Consider the following 20646-nt stretch of genomic DNA (forward strand, 5'->3'; position numbering starts at 1 on the left):
GGTCTCATCTGGAATACTTGGTGTGTGAATCTATAAGGGCTGGTGAGATGGGGAATCCAATCCAAGGAATACCTATCAAGTCCTGCTGGGAACAAGAGCAGAGAATACAAAGAACAAAGTGGACCCTTCCCCTCAGGAAGTTTCTGTTCTACAGTAACGAACCAGGGACCACTTTTCAGGTGGAAGAAAGCAGCATTTATTATGTTGAATCGAGTTCAGTGGATTGCTTTTTAGAGGGAGGGACAGTCTCCAGAGCCAGGCAATCAGGCAGTCAGTCAACAAACATCTATTAAGTGGCTGCTGTATGCCACTCACAGTAAGGCCCTTCCTCAAGGAGCTGACATTTTGATGGGGGAGACATTGCAAATTAAGGAGGGTCAGAAGAGATAATGGAGCGTGAATGAAAGGAATCAGAAAGGGGAAGACCCTAGAGGGTGGGGAAGGTGGGGGGACCTCCAGTAACTAAATGGGTGACAGTGAGAAGGGCTCCATTTGGAGGTCCCAAGGCACGCAGGAATGCCAGGAGGCAGAGGAGATGAGGAGACAGGAGATATGGCCTCGGGCTCCAGGAATTGCAATCGGGGCCCAGTGAAGATGTGAGATTGGGCCGAGCTCACAGGCTGCCCAGCCCGACACCAGGGAGGGCATCTCCCTCTCATCTTTCTGAGTGGAGGCTTTGCCCACCTCCCACAACCGCTTATTTTTGTGCAGGGACAACAATGATTTCTGTGGAAAACTGGCTTGTGGTTTCCTTGGAAGGCTAAAGGCCCCCCACCTTTGTTGGGTTTCCCAGCTGGCACAGTTCCTTCTCGACGGGTACAAAGGCAAAAGAGGAAGAGACCAAATTCCCAGCAGCCTCTCTGGGCCGTCATCAGTAGCCCTGGCTGAACTTCCCACCCTCTAGGTCTGGGTCTCTCCTTTCCTTGGCCCGGCAAAACTGACTCTGCGCCGGTAAGAGCCCGGCACCAGCATCTCCAGCATGAGCTCTGTGAAGATGGCCGTGAGCCCCCAGATACGGTAAGGGCCGTGCAAGAAGATGGGCAGTGTGTAGCTGTAGCGGCCCTGATGGCAGAAGTGGGTGTAGCCCTGGTTCCGCGGGTGCAGCAGGTGGGCCAGCGGCATTGTGAAAACATCATCCACCTGACAAGAAAGGACGTTGGGAACCATTAGATCCTGCACAGGGGGCGGCCGTTCTGTCCAATCATTCGAGGGGGCTCATTCCGGCCCTGAGGGCTACGGGAAGGCACAGAGGCCCTTGGGGACCTCCCAGAGGGAAGCTCCCCAGCTGGGGTGTGCATACTCTGGCCTCTACTCATTTGTGGGGGGCAGATTTGGGTCCAATATAAGGAAGAAACCCAACCCTCTTCCTAAGGGAACTTTACACAGGAAACGCTTAACATGGGCTTGTTGCATTGAATGGAGTGTGGAAGGTGGGCTGCTTTGTGAGGTAGTGAGCTCCCCATCACTGGAGGTCTAAGTAAAGGCTCTAAAGGCAGCATGAGCAGGTGCGTTGGGCAGGGCCGGGCCTGGGGAGGCCTCTGGGCTGGGGGAGGGTGGCTCAGGGCTCACTCACCTCCTGTGGGTTAGGCGTGAGGTCCAGAGACTCCAAGGGCCCCACCTGGGCAATGACCGGGACCACGATGGAGTTTTTCTGTAAGCAGAACAAGGAGAATACCAAATCCAGAACAGGAAGGGACCTTGGAAGCCATCTTCCAGAAAAGGGAACTGAGGCAGGCAGCCATAGAGGAAGTGACTTGGCTAGGACCACATAGTGCCTGAACTCTGGGATTCCTGAGCCCGGATCCAGTGCCTGCTCACGGAGGAGTGGCTCACGGAGCTCAGCAGCAGAGCCTTGAGACTTCACGTGGCTCAGCACAGGGGTCTGGCTCCACATCTCTGGAGAGTGGAGAGACCGAGGCAGCTGCAGACCCAGGAGGCCCTTGAAGCATCCTGGGCAGGGCCTCAGGGAGGGCTAGAGCTTACCCTGTCATTCACTGGCTTCATGACACCCCACACGTTCTCCTCCTGGATGGACAGGCCCAGCTCTTCCCTTGTCTCCCGGAGAGCTGTGTCGACAATATCCTGGTCCTGAGGGTCACATTTGCCCCCTGGGAAACTAAAGCACAAAAGCATGAGAAGGCCCTTCATCCCCCACCCCTTATAGAGGGCCAACAAGCTCTGGGGGCACACAGGACAGGGGGATGGGCAAAGTGCCCACCAGGGGAGGGCAGTGGAGAAAAGGCTGGGAGGAGCTGACCTGGGAAAGGCAGATCTGGGAAAGGGGTATCTCCCATGCTAGACATGGCCTGGTCCTTCTGAGGATCACAAGCCCCTCCCTTCTGTGTTCTCCTCAGAAAGGTTCCTCCAGTTCTAATGTTCTAGGTTCCAAAGTCCTTCAGACTCTGACATTTTACATTCCCAAGCTCTTTTCAGCTCCGACATGTTGAATATCCCACATTCTACAATTCTTCCCTGCTCTGATACATGGTTCTAGGTTCTAAGGCCTCTCTCAGCTCTGGCACTCCATGTTCTAAGGCCTCTGCTGGTTCTCTGACATTCTTTATTCTAGGATTCTCCCAGTTCCCTGACATTCTATGTTCTAAAGCATTTTAGTTCTGGCATTCCCCATTCTAAGGCCTTTCTCTGCTCTCTGGCATTCTCTGTTCTACGTGTCCCCTCCCCCCATTCTCTGACATTCCATGTTCCCATGTATGTGGTCCCCCCATCAGTTCCAACCCAACCCAAGAACAGCTCATTCACCCACAGCCAGCTCGCCGAGGGTCATGAGTTTCTCCCCGGTCCCTGACTGGGCCTGCTCCTAGAACAATGGATGCCCCATCTGGCTGGTGCTGGCCCAACCACTGTGACCCAAGTGTCTCAAGTGCCTACTGGGAAACTTGGGCTGGACTTGGGGGAGACCCAAGGTTAGCAAGGGAACCCCAGGACTTGACTCCCTCGCCTAAGACTCTCCTCCTCGGGCTTGGGGGTGGCGAGGGTGGGGGCCGGCCCGCCCAAGAAGTCCTGCTCCTTGGGGAAGCTGGGTGGCCAAGTCTCGCCCAGGGTACCTGACGTCCCCTTTGTGCCTCCCCACGAGGCGGCTGGAGCGAAGCGTGTAGAGCAGGGATGGATCTCCGTGCACCAGGCACAGGGGCACCAGCACGGCCGCTGTGGCCTCCCGGTGGCGGTATTTGGCCGTAGTGGCCTCCAGCAGTTGTCGGCAGCGCAGTTCGTTGGCACTGGACAGGGCGTGGCGGGCGGCCTCTTCCGGGGTGGGGGGGCCATTCCCGCCCCAGGGGCCGGGCTGCCGGCTCGCCAAGCGCAATGTGGGCAGCATGGTGCCTCGGAGCTCTGGGGAGGGAAGGAGGCTCAGTGAGATGGTGCCCTCACCTCCCCCTAGCTTGGTGCTGTCCACCACATGGGGCATGGGAACGGCTCATTTTGAGGAGGAGCAGAAGGAAGGCCCCAGCAGAATGAGCTCTGGATTGGGAAGCAGGGTTCAAATCGGGGTCCTGCCATAGCTGGGTTCTCTCCCCAGCTCTTGGTCTCCTCCTTCTTAAAGTCTCCATGGCCTACAGGGTCTGTGTCCCAGGGATCATAGAAGCCTGAGCACCATCTTCCCTGCTGACAATGGAACTCAGACTTCAGAGGGCACTCTGCCTAAACGATAAATGTCCTCCTGGGCTGGACTGCATCCACACCATGGGTGCCTGAACTTGTCCTCTTTCCTATTTCTGGGCCCCCCCCCCTTACCCTATTGGCCAATTCTCAGTGACTCTCTACTGCAGTGGCCTCCAACTGGCCTCCCTGCCTCCAGCCTCTTTCTCCCATTCAGGCCTAACTTCACATCAACGCCAAAGTGCTAGGGATAGCCCCCAATCTCCAATGGCTCCCAGTTACCTCAAGTACAACCTTATCTAAGGAAGCACAACCTAAAAGGCCCAGCAGGCTTTTCTCTGTTTAGGACCCAGAGTCTCTTGACAGGCACCTTCCGCTTTCACCAAACCAGCCTTTGCCAGAGTTTTACAGAGGCTGAAATGCACAATTTACAAATATTCTACTGGAGATCTCTGGCATCTTTCGGCTTTTACTCTTGGGGACATTCCCTGTCATTTCTGTGAGCGCCCAGACCGGCTGGGCCTGGTGGGCCCTTCTTTGGGCTTTAGAAGGCCCAGGTCCCTCAGGAGGCTGAAGGAGGCTCCCCTTCAAGCTTCCAGTCCTGGTCTCCTCCCAAATACAAAGTATCCAATTTGTATCTAGTTCTCCTCTAGGTCTCTTCCCAAATACAATATATCCAATTTGTATCTAGTTCTCCTCCCAAATACAAAGTATCCAATCTGTATCTAGTTCTCCTACTGGTCTCTTCCCAAATACAAGGTAGCTAGTTTGTTATCTAGTTCCCTACTGGCTCCTTCCAAATACAATGTATCCAATTTGTATTTACTTCTCTTTGTTTCCTCTCCTTTTTGTCTCCAGTGTCCCACCCTGAGAATGGGAGCTTGCCCATTGCCTACACTTAAAGGATGCTGAAGAAGGGCCCTCTCACCAAAGGAAGGCTTTGAGATCTGCGTCCCCTGGGAACCCATCACCACTAGGCTGGGCCAAGGCACAGGGCTTGGACCTGGAAACTTTGGGGGCCCTCAATGGCCTTCTTTGCACAAGGAAGGGCTAAAACTGGGAAATCTCTCTCTAATCCAGTTCTGTATTGTCTAGGACATGAGAGAGAATTGATCTGGAATCCAAACTGACACCGGCTGGCTCCCACTGGGGAAGTTCCTAAAATTAAGCCCCCTTGTCCACATCCCTGAAATTCAGATGATTGAACACTGGCCTCCGAGGTTTGTTGTGGGGGAATAAAATGAAATAATGGAGGGCCACTAGCAAAATTTTGAAAGTATACAGTAGGAGCAGATTTTATGCTCCAAGGCTCCTACCAGCTGGAATATTTTTTCCGGCCCGGCGTTCTTCCCACAGGTCTCCGCCAGCCCGTGCAAATCTGAATTCTAAGACCCTCCCGTTTGATCTTTGAACTCTGGCGAGAGTACTCCCAGGCTCTGGAATCCGAGGACTTGAGTTCAAATCCCACCTCGGACACGAGCTGCGTCGCTAGGTCCCAATGGCCCTGGATTGGATACCCAATAGCCGGGCTGCCCCTCCGGGAGGGGCTCAGAGGCTGGCAGTGCCGGGGATGCCGCCCCTCACCCCAAGTTCCAGGCAGCTTATTTCCGGGGAGAAGGGTGGAAACCGCAAAGCGAGGCGGGAAGGTTGGGAGGAGGGGCGCCGCGAGAGGCGTCACGCTCAAACTCGGTCATTATCAGGGTCAGGGACAGGTCTGGCCCCAGGTCCTCGGCCCGGCCGGGGGTGGCGCGATGCCCAGGGCGGGCGGACCGGGGTGGGGGTGGGGGTCTCTCCAGGGGAAGGGCGGGGGGAGATAGAGGAGCCCTTTTCCTGCTCCCCAGCACTGACCTGGGCCGCGGCGCCCGTTGCCGGAGTAAGATGGCTGCGGGGGCGGGGCGGGGGCGGGACCAAGGGGCCTGACTGGGACAGTAACCTAGCAGGAACCCCTAGCCCCGTGCCGGTGCACGAGAACAGGCGCTAAGGGAGGCGCAGGGGAGGGGGCAGGGGGGTCTTTCGGGGGCCGCTGCCCACAGCCCTGGGCCCCGCCCCCTGCCGCGAGGCGAAGACCCCGTCGGGGCTCGGGGAGTAGGAGGGGGCCTGCTCGCGGCTGGCCGGAGACCCAGGAGGGGTGGGGCGCAATGCCATGGGGAGGGCGGGGGCTCCTGGGAGCCCCACCCCCTTCCCTCCCAGAGCTCCTCCTGCGGACTTCTGAGCACTCTGGGCACGAGGTCCAGAACTGTCGTCCCCCCTTCTCCCGAGTCCTGTCTCTGTGACCCTGGATAAGTCCTGTCCTCTCCCCTCCCCTCTTAAAGAGGGCAGGGGTCATCTTGGATGACCTCCGAGGCCCCTCAGAAGCAATCAAAGCAGCAAGCTTTGATTAAGCGCCTACTATGTGCTCCCCGGAAGCTCCCGGTCTAATGGGGGAGGAACTTGGCAGACTTGCACCAGGGGGGATGGGAGCCTCGGATGCCAGCCACCTACACTTACTCACGTGGATGGAACTGGCCAAGACTGACTGAAGGAGGAGCCCCAATCAGAAAGGCTCACGTGGCCCCGGGGCACTGTCCCCCCAGCCCCAAGGCAACCCTCAATCCCTGCTGCCTCCCCCCCCCCCTGCGCCCTTTGGTGTCCTTCCCGTGTCAACAGGTGTCCAGCCTGTCTCCTGGGATCCCCCAGGCCAGAACTTGGGGACGGTGGGGACGGTGGTCTGTCAGCCAGCCGCATGTCCCAGCACAGGCAGGGAGGAGATGGAACAGAGAAGTCTCTGCTCTGATCTGCGCCTTGTCACGTGACCCGAGTCTGGGTTTCTTCATGTGCACAATGGTTCTTATCCTGCTCAAACTCACACCTCCAGGAGGACCGAGGGGAGCCTTGGGAAACCTCTCTAAAGCCTCAGCCACTTACATGCCGATAATGTCGATGCTGAGCATTTCTCCAATTACAGCTGCAGCTCCCTGGCCTGCCTGGCCCTTCCCTCCCCACCACACGGGCCTCCTCCCCTGGGCCTCCCCTTCCCCGGGGCACTGTGGGACAGCCTTGGTTCGAGGAAGCTTTTCTTTAGCCTGCGCCACTCTCCATTGCTCTAGGGCCAGGGGCAACCGGGCTCTGCCCACACCTCCAGCTCTGACTAGTGAGTGAGTGACTCCCTCACTTCCTCCTGGGAGAACATGGGAAGGCAGCAGATGCCATCAGTCGGGGCAGAGGATGCTTCTGTATCAGCATCTCCTTATCCCATGAAGTCATGGCCGCCCCACCCCATGTTTCATCCTGCTCCTTTGGGTGCCCAGATCATTTTAGGTCCTGACTTTGTTCTCTGCTGTGTAAAGATCAGCTTTGGAGGGGAGCATAAAGGCGCCCGCAGACCCACAATCAGTTTCACGATTGCACAATTCACGCCAGTGATTTAATGGCCAAGGAAGGGAACAGAGGCTCATTCCCCTCCCCCCTCCCCCCGCACCCCAGGCCCTGTGCCCCTCCGACTTGGGTCCTCCCTAAACCAGCAGAGCTCAGCATAGGGGAGGAGGGTGTGGGTCCCACAAAGACCCTTCAGAGGTCCCCCAGTGTGGCTGCAATCCGCAGCCTTGGGAAATGTTGGGGGGACAGAGGGTGGGACTGTAATTACACCCATTAGCCCAAAGACAATCCGTCTGGGGTATTCCTCGGGAGGTCTGGGACGTCAAGCATGGTGTTCGAACCTGACCTCTGACTCAATGGATCTGAGTCAGGCTCCCCAGTCTCCCTCTAGGGCAGGGAGGGCTGGGTCACTGATGTTTTTCCCTTTAACCTGGCTGTGGGGGGAATGGGGAAAGGGGTAGGGGGTGGGGTTCAGACTGTGGGGGGAGGCACAGAGGAGCAGGGCCCTGGATGGCTTAGATGCTGCTCATTCACTTCAGCATAAATTCCATTTTAAGGCCCCCTTGGCTCCCTTCCCTGTCCCTGCCCCTGTCTTTGGGGAAGGTAGGTAATGGGTATGGACACAAGACATTGGAGAGGGGTCTTTTTAGGCCATTTTCTTCTCCCAAGGAAATTGGGCTTCAGTTTTCTCATCTGTAAAGTGGGTTCAAGGGGAAAGAGAGAAGAGATTTACTTGCCCCCTACAATAAGACAAGAAGTTGCAAAGACAGGGTTCAAAGTAGGGAGGAGGAAGCTGAATGGGGGGAGGGTTGCTGCCCAGCTGGGGTCTGGGATCCTCTAGGAAGTCATCTGAGGGGCTGTCAGCCCCCCACTCTTGCATTCAGCCCCAGGAGTGGCCCTGGCTGCTTACTCTTGGCCCCGGCTGCTTGCCAGGAGGCCCAGAGCACCTTGGGGAGGCCGGAGCTGCAGAGCTCCCTGGCTCCCCCCCACCTTGGTCTCAGGGAGAGGGTAGGGAGCCGGGCGGGTCCTGAGCGAGGCCCCCACATACAAGCCATGGTAGGAGACGGAGCGGTAGCCAGGGGGAGCCAGGAGGACCTCTGGGGCTAGGTGGGCAGCGCTGGATGTGGGGGCCCCCGAGAGCCCTTCGGACAGCATGGAGCCCGCTGGCTGGTGGTGGAGCTGGGGGCCGGTCCTGGAGACGGAGGCGGAGAGTTTGGGGCAGAAGCTCTGGCCGGCTTTGTCCAGCTCTGAGGAGGAGAGTTTCCCCGATGAGCCAAGTCGAAGCCTCTGGCCTCCATTTGGGCCTCAGCTCTCAGCCGGCACAGCCCAGTTCTGGCCCCAAACTCCCAGAGGAGGGAGCGAGTCCAGGGCACCCGGCTCCCCCGGGGACCCCTGACCTGCAGGGAAGCTCTGGGCCAAATGCAGACTCCTGGAAGCCTTGGCCCACGCTCTGAGACCGACTCCTCTGAGGCCTTAAAAAGACAGGGAGTCATCTACTCCGGCCTGAGGAGGAGGGGCAAGACTCAAAGTTTTCTGTCCCCCACCCTTCCTTCTTTCTCCCTCCCCTCCCCCCTCTCCAGTCAATCCCATCCCCACACCCTGACAGCCGTCTGGTACCAAAGCCATCCCAGCCAGGATCTCAGAGCTGAGGACGGCACTGAGCATCCCCTCCACCTCAGGGACAGGTAGCCCCTTCTGCTTGGGGCAGCCCTGACTGTCTGGAAGCCCGCACCTGCCTTCGTCTCTTCCCCCACGCCACAGCTCCAGCTTCTGCCCTGTGGAGCCCCGGGTATTGTCCTGGTCATTTTCAGGAGTGCCCGACTCTTTGTGATCCCCTCTGGGGTTCCTTGGCAGAGATGGTGCGCTGCTTGGCCATGTCCTTCTCCAGCCCATTTTACAGACTGGGGAGGGCTTGGAGTATCTAATCCCTGCCCTTTTATTTGCTACCTTTATGAGCGGGGACAAGTCACTTCTTCAATTTGGACCCGTAAAATGGTGGGGTCTGAACTGGGTAATTCCTGAAGTCTATAACTGTATGATCCTGCACAAGTCATGTTGCCTGCCTCAGTCTGCTCATCCACAAAATGGGAATCAACTTTGCACAGCTGACCTTATGGGATTGCAGTAAGATGCTTGGAGTTAGGCTGCTCTAGAAAGGGGCATGGGGCAGCAATGGTTGTTCTCTCTTTATTCTCACCTGGTGGCTACTCTCCTAGAATGGGTGTTCTGTGGACAATGGGGCTGGTCCAAAATGGCAGCCTGCCTTTGTGGGCAGAAGCTGGGGGGAGGTGTATTGCCAAGCCATCTCCCTTCCCGCTCCCTCATTGTCACGTGAAAATGGCTCCCCTAGGACATCAGCAAGGCACCTGCTGAGATCTTGTCCCCTCCGGGAGCTGCCTGTGGGGTTCAAGGCCGGGCCGTGGGCAGGGAGCAGAGCTGCACTCACAGACAAAATGAGGAGTAAATCTGTGCCTTTCTTAGCATCATGCTCTATACCCACTGAGCTAACCAGCCGCAGCGCCCCTGAATTCAGCCTTGCCCAGGCCTGGGAAGATCTGCAGCCCCTCCAAAGTCTGGAGCTCTGTCCCAGACCCCTCCTCTGCCCCCTGGAGAAGAGCGCCTTACCTAGCTTTTCCCGGTGCTGGTCCTTCAATGCCCGGCTGCTTTGGGGTATGGGGCTGAGCACAGGCCTCGGGACCCTAGGCCTGGGGGCATCAACAAAGAGCACAGTGATTGCTTCAGAGGGGAGATGAGGGAAGGGGAGGGGTATGGGGTAGCTCATCTCTCCTGGGGAGGGCCCTGGGGGCTTGAGAGACTAAGGGGTCCCAAGGCTGCACCCAAGGGTGCAGCTCAGTCAGAATCGGGGAGCCCCAAGTTGGGCCCCATGCCCCATGGAATCACGCTTTCATGAGCCACCGAGCCCAGGGCCCTGGCAGATGTCTGCACGACTGATGCGTTTTTTACCAGGTGTCCGGGTCACACTCTCGGAAGCCTTTGGCAAAGGGGTTGCTGGCGATCTTCAGCTGAGTGATCTGGGGAGAGATCAGTTCTGACTCAGGGTGGAGAAGGTGGGGTGGGATGAACCCTACTGGTCGTAGCACCCTTATGACCCCTCCCTGCCTTCCTCATGCTCCCTGAAGATTCCAGGGAGAAGCAGCACTGAGCTGACACCTTTGATCCTTTCCCCCCTAACCCTGACTGGATCCTTGTCCCCTCTGCCCTATTATCTACTCTTCTGCTACTATTCTATCTACTCTTTTAAGCACTTCTTTACTGCCATCTGAGACGCTGAGGCTGGGGGATGACCAAGTAGGGAATCTTACAGCGGGGGCAATGCTCCAGGGATCTGGGTTTGGTGCTGGTTTAATATTTTCACTAGTGACTACTCTGGTCCCAATGGGGTCTGAGTACATGCCCCATACTACTTTGATAAAAGCAGAGGCGATGGGCTTCTCTAATTTTCTGGGGTGTGCTCCATATTAAAGCAGAGATGGGGAGCTGATCCAATTTGTAGGTGATGCTGAATTAGGAGGAAGAGCTGAAACACTGAATGGCAGAGGCAGGATGGCAGCAGAATTCTAGATTTAGTGAAAAGTTGAAATCGACTAGGAACAAATGTCAAGTCTCATGTGGGTTCAAATAATCAATGGCACAAGAGCAGGATGTGTTTGAAGATCTATAGATTCTGAGGACTGTGAGCTAGTGAGTGAAGAGAGAGCAGAGAACCCGGGTGGGTTTGCGGTAGCATCAAGAGGTGAATCCTGCTGCCCTCCGCCCTGCCCTTGGGTCCCTTCTACACCACCAGATGTAGCTCTGGGTGGTCCATCTTAGGAAGGGCTTCAGTAAAGAGAAACCCAGGTACTGGAAGGCCTTGATTTCATGCCGCCTGATTAGAGCAGATGGAAGAGTGCAGATGAACGGCCTTCTGGGACTAGAGCAATCTGAGATCCCTTCCTTGGGCCTTGCACGTGCTGTGACTGCAGGGTCTTTCCCACCCGAAGCTTCTTTCCCTCCTGAAGACTGTTCTGGGTTTTAGAGGGGTGGATGGGCTTCCCAAAATGCCACTCCCCCCCTCTCAACCTCTCAGCTAGAGAGAGAGACAGCATCTACTGCGATCCCCTCAACTTTCCAGATTGGAAACCAAAGCTCAGTTCAGGGACAAAGTCACACTGCCAGTAGTGGTTATAGCTCCCATTTCTGCAGTGTTTCAAGGTTTCCTTCCAATCGCCCTGAGGGATAGTATCATTATTCCCAATTTACCAAAAAAAGAAACTGAGGCTCAAGAAGCCCGGCTTGGGATCTGGTTTTCTTGAGCCAGCAAAGAAGGGTCCTGGGAGGGAAGGAGCTGAGACTTCTTGGACCCCTGCCCCCTCCCCCAGACTGCCAGCTTGCCCTCCCCCAGCCTGATGGCTGGCACTCTCACCCTGTGGTTCTGGTAGGCTGTCACAGCTGTGAACTGAGTCTCCGAGAAGATGAAAGACTTGAAGTTTTCCTGAGCATAACGCTCGCTGTCCTTGCGGGGGTCCACAAACACCACGTGGAACCGGGGCTGGTAGCGATGCATGGAGTTAAGAATGATCTGGGGAGAGGCAAGCCGGGGGGAAGGCTGAGAAGGGCTGCTGACCGGTGGCTGGAGCAGCCCCGCAGCACCCCAGCAGGGACTCACCCTGGCTGGTGGGGGGAGGTCCAGGGAGTCTGGATCGCCCAGAGGAAGGGGCCCAGTGGTCCACCCTGGAAGAGGGCAGCAATGGGAGCCTGGAGGATGGGACCCAGAACCTCGAGGGCTGCCGGGCTGTGGGCCCTGCCTTCTCGGACGGACAGTGCCCATCCCTGTGCCCATCGGAGAGCCCCAAACATAGCCCAATCCCAGTCCCTCAGGATTATCCAATCCAGGGGATGAAGTATTTGTATAGCGCCTGCCTCAGTGACCCCACGGTCAGGTGGCCAGTTAGAGGGAGCTTTGCTAGTTCTATTTTCCAGGGGAGAGAGGCATCAGGGTATAATAGAGAGAGCAGGGGGACCCGAGTTCAAATTTTCCCTCTGAAAGATCCCGGCTGTGTGACCCTGAGCTGGCTCTCCAATATTACACATTACTAATCGCCAGTCGGCACCAGGGAAGGGAACTTCCATTCTAGGATTTCCCTGCCAAGAAATCACAGGTCCAGTAAAAAGGGAATGATGGGGAAACCTCTGTTCTGAGAGAGAAGGAGCCTTGGACAACATCTATTTGACTCTCCCATTTTCCAGAGGAGAAACCGAGGCCAGAATGAGGAAGAACGCGTCTAAAATCCCACAGCTAGTGAAGATGAGGGCCGGAATTGAACCCAGGCTCTCGTGACTAAATCCGCAGTGCTCTCGGGTCCCTCCTGGCCTCCAGCTTCTGCCTCTCAGTCCCAGGGCTCTCGTGCCATCCTCAGCCCCCTTTGGGCTGGGCACCTGCCCTCATCCACCCGGCCCTTGAGCCCCACTCTCCCACCCAGCTTCCTCCGACCTCTGCTTTCTCCATCTCTCTCACCTGGTGACTCCGTGCCCAGATCGGCTCCTATTTGCTGGTTCTGTCTGACCCAAGCATTCCCTGGCTCCCTCCTAGGTCCGACCCCCCCCCATCTCTCCTGCTTTGTCCCTACTCCTTGTCCCTTCCTCATAGGATCACCCAGTGCCCATCCCAGCTGTAAGGGGCAGGAGGCAAATGGGCTTGGCTCAGGGTGCCAGCCTGGAAGGGGCGTGAGTCCTGTCAGCTCTCGAGTGCCCCCTCCCCTGGAGGCTCATCTGCACCGAGCTATGCTGGCACCCTTGCCCATCACTCCCCCCAACCTTGCCTCCATCAATGGGCCCCATAATCCCATTGAACGGCCCATCCCCCCACCTCATAACTCCATGGAAGGGCCCATCCCCCCACTTTGTCCCATCGATGGGCCCATCCCCAGTCACCCATCCTTGCTCACGTGGCCGTTATCGTCCAGCAGATTGTTGGTGAGCTTCAGCTTGTCGAAGGAGACGATCTGGCGCATCCACTGGGCGCCCTTGGCAGGGGAGTCTGGGTGGAAGTGCAGCCTGCCCGGTGTGGCCGGGTCCGCCTTGCCGGCCGCCAGCCACGTGGAGCTGTGGAAGGCGTACCTGGGGGGCAGAGGGGCAGGGGGCATGGAGCGGCCCCAGCCCCGGCCTCCAGCTCGCTCCTGTATAGGAGGCTACCTGCTCCCTCCCCCCCAACTCAGGAGGCCCTGCTCTCCCCTCCTCCCTGGAGGGCTGCTGGAGTGTGAAGAGCAGCAGACAACAAGCAGAAGGCACGGGTTCGAATTCTGCTTCCCTCCTGACTCTTGGGGTGGGCCTGGCCAAGTTTCCTTCCTGTCTCTGAACCAGTTTCCTCCTCTGAAAGATGGAGACAGGTTCTCTCTGCTCCTTTCCAGCTCAGGATGGTTCTAGAACTGGAAGGGACTTCGGAGAGCGCTGTGTCCAACCCTTCTCATTTGACAGATGGGGAAACTGAGGCACAGGGAAGTTAGGCTTTTGCAATTATAACTCCTGGGCTTGGTACATCCAAGTACCTGGCAAGTGATTTTACTCATTCACTCACTGATGCTTTCTTTCATTCATTCGATAGAGATTACAGACCCCATGCCATGGTGGGGAAAATGGAGCTGAAGGCATTTGGATCAGCCTTGGCTACTGGCTGTGTGTCTGTAGAGAAGTTACCAGCCCTCTCTGAGCCTCAGATTCTCATCTATAAGGTGGATCCACTCCCGAGGGCACAGTGCTACTTTGGAGAAAGAAATGGGGGCTGTGGTTATCGCCCCGAGTCCCGCCCTGAAACTTCTTGACTTTGGGCACGCTGCTCCCCTTCCTGAGCCTCAGTTTACACCGTTGAAAAGGGAGGGAGCTGCTGGTTCAGTTGTAGAACTTAGAGCTGGAAGGAATGCTACAGAAAAGGAGACTGAGGCACAGAATCTAAGCGTCAGCAGGACCCGCTCCTAATCCGGCCCACCCCCGAGTAAGAGTCCTCTGTCCAGAATGCCCTCGGCCGGGAAGCTTCAGCCAGCCTCTCCGGGGCAGCTCCTGCTTCCCAAGGGAGGCCGACCTGCTCCCGGGCAGCTCTCCCGGACCAAGCTGTCCCCCACTTTGAGCCGGACCCCCCCGGTTCCGCCCTCGGGCCTAGCGGGCCAAGGCTGCTCCCTTCCCCCCCCAGCCGTGCTCAAGCCCCGCCCCTCCCCCGGGATTTGAACCCTTCACTTCCGACCCCCTCGTCCCCCTCCCGCCGCCTGCCTTCCCACCTGTACCGCTTGTCGTCCAGGGGGATGAAGTCCATGAGCAGGGCGTAGTCCGCCAGGGAGTCCATGCCCAGGATCTTCACCTGAAAGGTGGGGAACATCCTCCTGCCGGGAGCCAGGGGAGCGTCACCCCAGGCCCCGGCAGGGCCCGCGCCCCCCGCCCCTCCCCCACAGCACCTTCCTGCCTTGGTGACGATCATCTCGGTGCCCAGCTGGTTGAACTCCTCCCACAGACTTTTCATCTCCAGCTGGACCGTCACGTTGGACACGTGGGGGTTCTTCCAGCCCGGCCGCGGAGGGGCCGCCTCCGGGCCGCACCCCGCGGAGGGCCCCGGCCCCGCTGCCCACTCGGGACTGGCCAGCGGGTAAGCCTCGGAGGGCGTCAGCATGCTGAGGCTGGCCGAGATGAAGGCTGCGGGAGACACGAGACAGGGCGGCCCTTCCATCCTCAGCCGGCCAGGAGCGCCTGGTCCGGTCATCTGAGGTGGCCGGGGACAAGGCGCTCTCCAAGGTTCCGTTCTAAATGCTTTGTGGACGGGGGATGGGGAGGGAGAGAGAGACAGAGACAGAGAGATAACAGAGAGGGAGATAACCCAGATAACAAATGGATAACAGATTCCACAGAGATAGAGAGATAACAGAGAGGGAGATAACCCAGATAACAAAGAGATAACAGAGATTCCACAGAGATAGAGAGATAACAGAGAGGGAGATAACCCAGATAACAAAGAGATAACAGAGATTCCACAGAGATAGAGAGATAACAGAGAGGGAGATAACCCAGATAACAAAGATAACAGATTCCACAGAGATAGAGAGATAACAGAGAGGGATATAACCCAGATAACAAAGAGATGACAGAGATTCCACAGAGATAGAGAGATAACAGAGAGGGAGATAACCCAGATAACAAAGAGATAACAGAGATTCCACAGAGATAGAGAGATAACAGAGAGGGAGATAACCCAGATAACAAAGAGATAACATTCCACAGAGATAGAGAGATAACAGAGAGGGAGATAACCCAGATAACAAAAAGATGACAGAGATTCCACAGAGATAGAGAGAGATAACACAGATAACAAAGAGATAACAGAGATTCCACAGAGATAGAGAGATAACAGAGAGGGAGATAACCCAGATAACAAAGAGATGACAGAGATTCCACAGAGATAGAGAGATAACAGAGAGGGAGATAACCCAGATAACAAAGAGATAACAGAGATTCCACAGAGATAGAGAGATAACAGAGAGGGAGATAACCCAGATAACAAAGAGATAACATTCCACAGAGATAGAGAGATAACAGAGAGGGAGATAACCCAGATAACAAAAAGATGACAGAGATTCCACAGAGATAGAGAGAGATAACACAGATAACAAAGAGATAACAGAGATTCCACAGAGATAGAGAGATAACAGAGAGGGAGATAACCCAGATAACAAAGATAACAGATTCCACAGAGATAGAGAGATAACAGAGAGGGATATAACCCAGATAACAAAGAGATGACAGAGATTCCACAGAGATAGAGAGAGATAACACAGATAACAAAGAGATAACAGAGATTCCACAGAGATAGAGAGATAACAGAGAGGGAGATAACCCAGATAACAAAGAGATAACAGATTCCACAGAGATAAAGAGAGATAACACAGATAACAAAGAGATAACAGAGATTCCACAGAGATAGAGAGATAACAGAGAGAGATAACACAGATAACAAAGAGATAACAGAGATTCCACAGAGATAGAGAGATAACAGAGAGATAACACAGATAACAAATAGATAACAGAGATTCCACAGAGATAGAGAGATAACAGAGAGGGAGATAACCCAGATAACAAAGAGATGACAAAGATTCCACAGAGATAGAGAGATAACAGAGAGGGAGATAACCCAGATAACAAAGAGATGACAGAGATTCCACAGAGATAGATAACAGAGATCCCACAGAGATAGAGAGATAACAGAGAAGGAGATAACACAGATAACAAAGAGATAACAGAGATTCCACAGAGATAGAGAGATAACAGAGGGGGAGATAAAACAGATAACAAAGAGATAACACAGATTCCACAGAGATAGAGGGAGATAACCCAGATAACAAAGAGATAACAGAGATTCCACAGAGATAGAGAGATAACAGAGAGGTAGATAACCCAGATAACAAAGAGATAACAGATTCCACAGAGACAGAGAGATAACAGAGAGGGAGATGACCCAGATAACAAATGGATAACAGATTCCACAGAGACAGAGAGATAACAGAGAAGGAGATAACCCAGATAACAAAGAGATAACAGAGATTCCACAGAGATAGAGAGATAACAGAGGGGGAGATAAAACAGATAACAAAGAGATGACAGAGATTCCACAGAGATAGAGATAACACAGATAACAAAGAGATAACAGAGATTCCACAGAGATAGAGAGATAACAGAGAGGGAGATAACATAGATAACATAGATAACAGATTCCACAGAGATAGAGAGATAACACAGATAACAAAGAGATAACAGAGATTCCACAGAGATAGAGAGATAACAGAGAGGGAGATAACCCAGATAACAAAGAGATAACAGAGATTCCACAGAGATAGAGAGATAACAGAGGGGGAGATAAAACAGATAACAAAGAGATGACAGAGATTCCACAGAGATAGAGAGAGATAACACAGATAACAAAGAGATAACAGAGATTCCACAGAGATAGAGAGATAACAGAAAGGGAGATAACATAGATAACAGATTCCACAGAGATAGAGAGATAAAACAGATAACAAAGAGATGACAGAGATTCCACAGAGATAGAGAGATAACAGAGAGGGAGATAACCCAAATAACAAAGAGATAACAGAGATTCCACAGAGATAGAGAGATAACAGAGAGGGAGATAACACAGATAACAAAGAGATAATAGAGATTCCACAGAGATAGAGAGATAACAGAGAGGGAGATAACCCAGATAACAAAGACAACAGATTCCACAGAGACAGAGAGATAACAGAGAGGGAGATAACACCGATAACAAAGAGATAACAGAGATTCCAGAGATAGAGAGATAATGGAAAGATAAGAGATAACATCAGACATAACAAGATAGGGAGATAAGATAACAGGGGGACAAAGAGATAACAGAAACAGGGAGATACAGGTAATAGAGACAGGGAGATAACAGAGAGATTAGAGAGATGCCAGAAATAGGGAGATAACAAAGAGATAATGAAGGGATAACAGAAATAGGGAGATATCAGAGATAAGAGATAAAGAGATAACAGAAATTGGGATATAGACACAAGCAACAGAGATAACAAGAAAGAGTAGAGAGATCAGAGGGATAACAGAAATAGGAAGATAATAGAGATATCAGAAAGACAATAGAGATAACAGAGATAGGGAGATAAACATAACAAATAGGGGGATACAGAGAGAACTGAGGCAGGTAGATAACAGAAACAACACAGAGATAACAGAGAGGGGGGGAAGGGGGGAGACCAGAGAGGACAAACAATAAGTGTGAGAGTGTTTTTTTTTTTTTGTTTTTGTTTTTGTTTTTTTTTGTTGTTGTTTTAATAATTCTCAGCTCCCTTCCTCACACTTAATTTCTGGATGCATCATGTGATGCACATGGATAACTGGATAACACAGGGAGAAAAAGAGATAACAGAACCGGGAGATAGAGATAACTGAGAGATTAAAGAGAACAGAGGTCAGAGAAATAACACAAAAAGGGAGAAAAAATAAGAGAGAACAGAAATAGGGAGATACACACAGATAACTGAGAGATTAAAGAGAACAGATCAGAAAGATAATAGACATAACACAGAGAGAGGGAGATAACAAAGATAATAGAAATAGGGAGATAAAGATAACAAGTGGGGAGATAGAGATTACAGAAGTGGGTAGATAACAGAACACTGAGATAACAGATAGGGAGACACAGATAACAGAGACAGGGAGATAACAAGACAGAATAGAGAGATCAGAGAGATAAAAGAAATGGGCAGATAACAGAGATCAGAAAGATAATATCTATAACAGAGATAGGGAGATAACATAGAGATTAGAGAGATAAAAGAAATGGGGAGAAAACAGAAATGGGAGAGATAACAGGAGATTTAAGAGATAATAGAAATAGGGAGATACACATAGGTAACAAAAATAAGGAGATAAGAGAGACCAGAGAGATAACAGAAATCAGGAGATACTGAAAGAACAAGTAGATAAAGAAAGAGGCAAGTAGATAAAAGAGACAGCACAGAGATAACAGAGATAGGGAGACACACAGAGAGCCAGAGAGGGAGGGTTTTCTTTGAGATCATTCTCAGCTTCCTTCCTCACACTTCTCTCTGGATGGTGTGAATTTCTCATTTGCTTTTCACACCCCTGGGAGGCCGCTTGATAATAGTTAACATTTCAGTGAAACATTACCAAAATACTTCAGCCGAAGGGGACGGAGACAAGTAGCCAGTGTTGTATTAAACTTAATCGATAACCCAGCACCCCGGCTTCCTGGCCCGTCAGAGCTCCTGCTCCACCGTGCCGTCCCTGAGATGCCTAGGAATCTCGCCCCAATCTGTTCTACAATTATGAACCAAACTGTGGTTTTTGTGATGATTGTTTATTACAGAACTTAGATGTTATTGTGATGGATGACCATTTCAAGGAGCCACATTCTGTCACTGTTAATGGAAGTTGACATCTTGCTGGGACTTGGCAGATCTCCCAAGGCCCTTCCCCTTCCCCTCCCCTGTGGATATCTGGACAAGAGAGGGCCAGGGTAGAATCCCACGGGATGTGCGGGTGTGGATGGCTAACTTCTGCACTGGATGCTGCACAGCAGGAGACCCCTGGTCAGTCAAGTGCTTTAGGAGGTCTTTGAGCAGAGGCTGGATGTTCTCTGGATGGAAATGCCTTTTGGATTGGCTCTGCGATCTAAGAACCTGGGTTCAAAAATCCTCCTCCTCTTTGCACGGCCTGTTCCCCATGCCTGGAACTCCCTCTCTCCTCAGTTTTGCTTGTGGAACTCCCCAGTTTCATTCGGGATGGAACCCAAGCACTTTGCTCCATCACAACAGAATTCTTGCCTGGTCCCTGACTTCTCCCCTCTCCCCTCTCCTCTCCAAAACCCCATACATTCACATTGAATAGAATACAAGTGCGTGGACCTGTTGTCTTCCCCAACAGAATGTAAGCTCCTTGTGGGCAGGTATTGCTTCTTACAGATCATGAGAAGCACGTACACACACACACACACACACACACACACACACACACACTCACCCCACCAGCTGACTCTGGAGTCATTCACATCTTGGACCCCGAGAGATAAAGTGTACTGTGGAATCCAACCCTTCCCAGAACAGCCAGCCCGTCCTTAGTGGGCCCAGAGGGAGGCCTAGAAAGGTTTTATACTTAGGAGGGCAAAGGGAGCTGAACCTTTTTTCCAACGCCCCCCATGCGGGTTCAGCAGAGCCCAGATCCCTTTGACTGATTAGGTCAGTCATGAGAAAGCACCCATGGGAATTAGTAGAGTTCCTTTGGTGTCAGAGGCATCCTCCATCATCAGGCCTCTGTGAGTGTCACTAGGCCCTCCCATCATGCTCCATCTGGGCCAGCTTGCCTCAGCCCTCTCCACCTCTCGACCTCCTGCTCCTTCCTCCAGGATCACCCCAGGTCCCAACTCCTCACTGACCTGCTCTGAGGTCTCCCAAGATTTTAAAGCTCCCATTCCTTCCTTGCCAGGCTAACTTACATTTCAAAGAGTGGGAGCTGAGGGCACGGGCTATTTTGCTTCTGTCTCTGTGTTTCCATCTACAATGGGGAAGTGACTGAAGTCACTTAATGAAGCTTCTCTGAGGTACCCACTGTTGGACTGGCCAAAGGGAAACGTACAAAGATACAAGGCTTGCCCTCATGATGCTGAAGGTCTGGAGGGGGATAAAAAGACTTAGGATGAGCCAGAATCAGCCAATCAGTCAACAAACATTTACTAAGCCATAAACAAATATTTATTAAGGCACTGTTCTAAACTACGGGGAAACAAAAAGAGACAAAGAAAATCCTTGTCCTCAAGGAGCTTACAATCCAATGGAAAGAGTTCATAATCTAATGGTTATCTGGTGAGTAGGAAGTCCCTACTGTGTGCTGGGCACTGGTTTTACCCCAGTAAAATAAGACATAAATCCTGCTGGGCACTGGTTTTACCCCAGTAAAATAAGACATGAAGTCCTGCTGGGCACTGGTTTTACCCCAGTAAAATAAGACATAAGTCCCTACTGTGTGCTGGGCACTGGTTTTACCCCAGTAAAATAAGACATAAGTCCCTACTGTGTGCTGGGCACTGGTTTTACCCCAGTAAAATAAGACATAAGTCCCTACTGTGTGCTGGGCACTGGTTTTACCCCA

General features: G+C 53.2%; 2 protein-coding genes across 4 annotated transcripts; both read right to left on the reverse strand.

Annotated features, from left to right (window-relative positions):
• Positions 1-172: 172 nt before the first annotated feature.
• On the reverse strand, positions 173-5668 carry NUDT8 (nudix hydrolase 8). Of its 3 annotated transcripts, none has more exons than XM_074276623.1 (5): positions 5464-5668; positions 3066-3348; positions 1984-2116; positions 1574-1651; positions 173-1140 (listed from the first exon to the last, which is right to left on the reverse strand). In XM_074276623.1, exons 2-5 carry the CDS (start codon positions 3332-3334, stop codon positions 901-903), a joined length of 720 nt encoding a protein of 239 aa, XP_074132724.1. In that variant the 5' UTR covers positions 3335-3348; positions 5464-5668; the 3' UTR covers positions 173-900. The 3 variants fall into 3 exon arrangements, with proteins under 3 accessions (XP_074132724.1, XP_074132725.1, XP_074132726.1); XM_074276624.1 differs by lacking the exon at positions 5464-5668 and adding an exon at positions 5084-5322; XM_074276625.1 differs by lacking the exon at positions 5464-5668 and adding an exon at positions 4932-5076.
• On the reverse strand, positions 5593-14713 carry TBX10 (T-box transcription factor 10). The gene is made up of 9 exons (XM_074275989.1): positions 14412-14713; positions 14238-14339; positions 12915-13086; positions 11393-11548; positions 9934-10001; positions 9595-9674; positions 8568-8744; positions 7880-8216; positions 5593-5722 (listed from the first exon to the last, which is right to left on the reverse strand). Exons 1-9 carry the CDS (start codon positions 14711-14713, stop codon positions 5593-5595), a joined length of 1524 nt encoding a protein of 507 aa, XP_074132090.1.
• Between the last annotated feature and the right edge of the window lie 5933 nt (positions 14714-20646).

Source organism: Sminthopsis crassicaudata, chromosome 6 (assembly GCF_048593235.1).
Source record: "Sminthopsis crassicaudata isolate SCR6 chromosome 6, ASM4859323v1, whole genome shotgun sequence".
Lineage (NCBI taxonomy): Eukaryota > Metazoa > Chordata > Mammalia > Dasyuromorphia > Dasyuridae > Sminthopsis > Sminthopsis crassicaudata.